The sequence below is a fragment of the Grammomys surdaster genome, unplaced genomic scaffold (assembly GCF_004785775.1).
Source record: "Grammomys surdaster isolate TR1022 unplaced genomic scaffold, NIH_TR_1.0 316, whole genome shotgun sequence".
Lineage (NCBI taxonomy): Eukaryota > Metazoa > Chordata > Mammalia > Rodentia > Muridae > Grammomys > Grammomys surdaster.
In genome coordinates, this window is record NW_021604735.1 from 770,717 (window position 1) to 773,323 (window position 2,607).

At 47.3% G+C, this 2,607-nt stretch overlaps 1 protein-coding gene across 1 annotated transcript; it reads right to left on the reverse strand.

Annotated features, from left to right (window-relative positions):
* Window positions 1-257: 257 nt before the first annotated feature.
* Pvrig (PVR related immunoglobulin domain containing) lies at window positions 258-1,832 on the reverse strand. The gene is made up of 4 exons (XM_028777867.1): window positions 1,731-1,832; window positions 1,290-1,643; window positions 1,103-1,214; window positions 258-1,013 (listed from the first exon to the last, which is right to left on the reverse strand). The coding sequence occupies exons 1-4, from the start codon at window positions 1,789-1,791 to the stop codon at window positions 614-616; spliced, it is 927 nt and encodes a 308-aa protein (XP_028633700.1). The 5' UTR covers window positions 1,792-1,832; the 3' UTR covers window positions 258-613.
* Window positions 1,833-2,607: the final 775 nt, after the last annotated feature.

Below are 2,607 nucleotides of genomic sequence, written 5' to 3' on the forward strand. Positions count from 1 at the left end.
GAACATCAGTTCAGTGCAAGAGGGCTTCAGGGCTCCACTCCAGCTACACAGGGAGTCCATCATGAAGAGGCCAGGTCAGATAACAGGGACTGAAGCCCCAGGAGAACTGGGGCTTAAGTCCCTTAGCAAGATCCACAGGTTCAGGACATCCCACCTCAGTCTGGGTCTCAGTTGCAGTCCCTTTTGGCTCTAACCTAGTTCCTTCCTCCCAAGGAACTGAATTTGCCTTTAACATTCCTAAAGAAGCCAAAGCTAAGTTCCAAACAGAAGGACCACTTTAATGACATTATTAAAGACATCATCTGGGTGGTTAGAAATGTGTACAAAACAGGATGTAACTGGGCCTTCGTCATACTCTTCCTCTCACACCTGTGTCCATACATGCACACATGCTAACCACATCCTAACTATTTGACAACATTTATCAGAAGCCTAAGAATAGAGCAAGAGTCATGAAGAGGCCATGGTGCCCAGGATGAAGACATCAGTAGACAGCTGTCCCAAAGGCCTGTAGTGGACAAAGGGTACCTGTCATTGAACGTCCAAGCATTTTTCCAGGATACTATGCTCCAGACTGTCAGTGGAAGTTGGGAAGAGTGTGGGGAAGTTTCGCTCATGCCAGAGCATACAGTCCATTCTCAATGGAGATAAAGCTGCTGTGTATAGAGGCCAAGTGGGGAAGCTGAGGAGACAGGCATGGGGGTTGGTGTGGGTCACTAGTGGGGAGTGATATGCACTGAAGTCTGTGTTGGTCAGAATGGTCTACAGCCTCATACAGAGCTGCTGAACAGGATGGTGGAGGTGGGGGTGGGGAAGGGATTGGGGTGGTGGATCCACCCCAGTGGCCAGGGATGGTCTTGGTGGGCTGTAGGGGATGAAGGAGAGTCAGATGAGGCCCCAAGTCCCTGTCTAGCTGTGGACCCCTGGTGTCCTGCTCCAGACACCAGCCTTCAAGTTGAGTCTCCATCCGTGTCTGGGTGCTGGTGAGGGATGATTGAAATGTACTGGAACACCTATGAGACAGAAGAGGCAGAGTTAGTGGCAGAAGGCACCTAACCATCCCCTAACCATGATGTGGGGATATTACTGGATCCATTCTCACCAATGCCTCTGCTGCCGCCGGAGACATAGTATAAAGATGAAACCAAATAAGAAAAACCCTGAGGTTCCCAAGATCCCTGCCAGGTCTGACTGAAGAATGGGGGCAGAGAGACCTAGACACAGACAAAAGTGTCAGATGGGCAGCAGTGTTAAGGTTCTCCCTGTCTCCCTCCTCTCCCCAGACACACCTGGATCTGAGATACGCAGGTCTCTACAGGCAACTCTGGAACCATGAGGGAAGGTAACAAACTCGCAGCAGAATGTGGTGTTGGCCAGGGAGCTTCTTGCTTTGGCTTGTTCCAGGGTCAGAGTGACAGAGATGCTGTTTGGGGTTTCCCAGTGGGCCTTGCTGGCAGGAGCCCACTGCTGGATGCCAAATTCTGGATGTAACACAGCTAGTTTGGTCCCTCCAGCATCAACAAATCCTTTCCAGCTCACTGTTACCAGGGAGATGAGGTTATATCCTAAGACCCCACAGCGAACTGAAAAGGATGAGAGGTTGGTGGTCCCCATCTGGACTTGCACCCACACCTCAGGGTTCACTGAGGAATGAAGACAAGAAGGTCAGTGGCTGTGTGACCACACTGTCCACCCCCATGACTCTGCACTTCTCTGGCCTCTCCACTCACCTGCAGAGACACAGAGGGTCAGCAGTGTTGAGAGTAAGACCAGGGTCTGCATCTGGGCCATATTTGTTGCAGAGACAGCCTGTGTATTCCTGTTCTCATGGCTGAAGGTTTTCATGTTGTCATCAGTTAAGAGGCACTGTGGTGTCTTCCCACAACCTAGCCTTATTTCCTTTTTGCAGGCCTCAGTGGTAGTGAACTTGGGGTAATGGGTTCTCCCTCTTAAAGTTACAGTACCAGGCTTTGCTTGCTTCTTCTTTAGGGGTTATGGGATTGTTTAGGTGGTTTATCTGATCTTGATTTAACTTTGGTACCTGGTATCTGTCTAGAAAACTGTCCATTTCCTCCAGATTTTCTAGTTTTGTTGAGTATAGGCTTTTGTAGTAGGATCTGATGATTTTTTGAATTCCCTCAGTTTCTGTTATTATGTCTCCCTTTTCAGTTTTGATTTTATTATTTGGATACTGTCTCAGTGCCCTCTGATTAGTCTATCTAAGGGTTTATCTATCTTTTTGATTTTTTCAAAGAATTCACTCCTGGTTTTGTTGATACTTTGTATAGTTCTTTTTGTTTCTACTTGGCTGATTTCAGCCCTGAGTTGGACTATCTCCTGCTGTCTACCTCTCTTGGGTGTATTCCCTTCTTTTTGTTCTAGAGCTTTCAGGTATGCTGTCAAGCTGCTAATGTATGCTCTCTCCAGTTTCTTTTTGTAAGCATTTAGAGCTATGAGTTTTCCTCTTAGCACTGCTTTCATTGTGCCCCATAAGTTTTGGTATGATGTGTCTTCAATTTCATTAAATTCTAAAAAGTCTTTATTTCTTCCCTGAACAAGTTATCATTGAGTAGAGAATTGTTCAGCTTCCACGTGTATGTGGGCTTT

Coding starts and splice junctions, on each gene's coding strand:
- Pvrig (XM_028777867.1), bottom strand. CDS start 1,791: ATGGCCCAGATGCAGACCCTGGTCTTACTCTCAACACTGCTGACCCTC. Junction 1,215..1,289: donor CCTGCGTATCTCAGATCCAG/GTGTGTCTGGGG, acceptor GTCTGTGTCTAG/GTCTCTCTGCCCCCATTCTT. Junction 1,014..1,102: donor CGGCGGCAGCAGAGGCATTG/GTGAGAATGGAT, acceptor TCTGTCTCATAG/GTGTTCCAGTACATTTCAAT.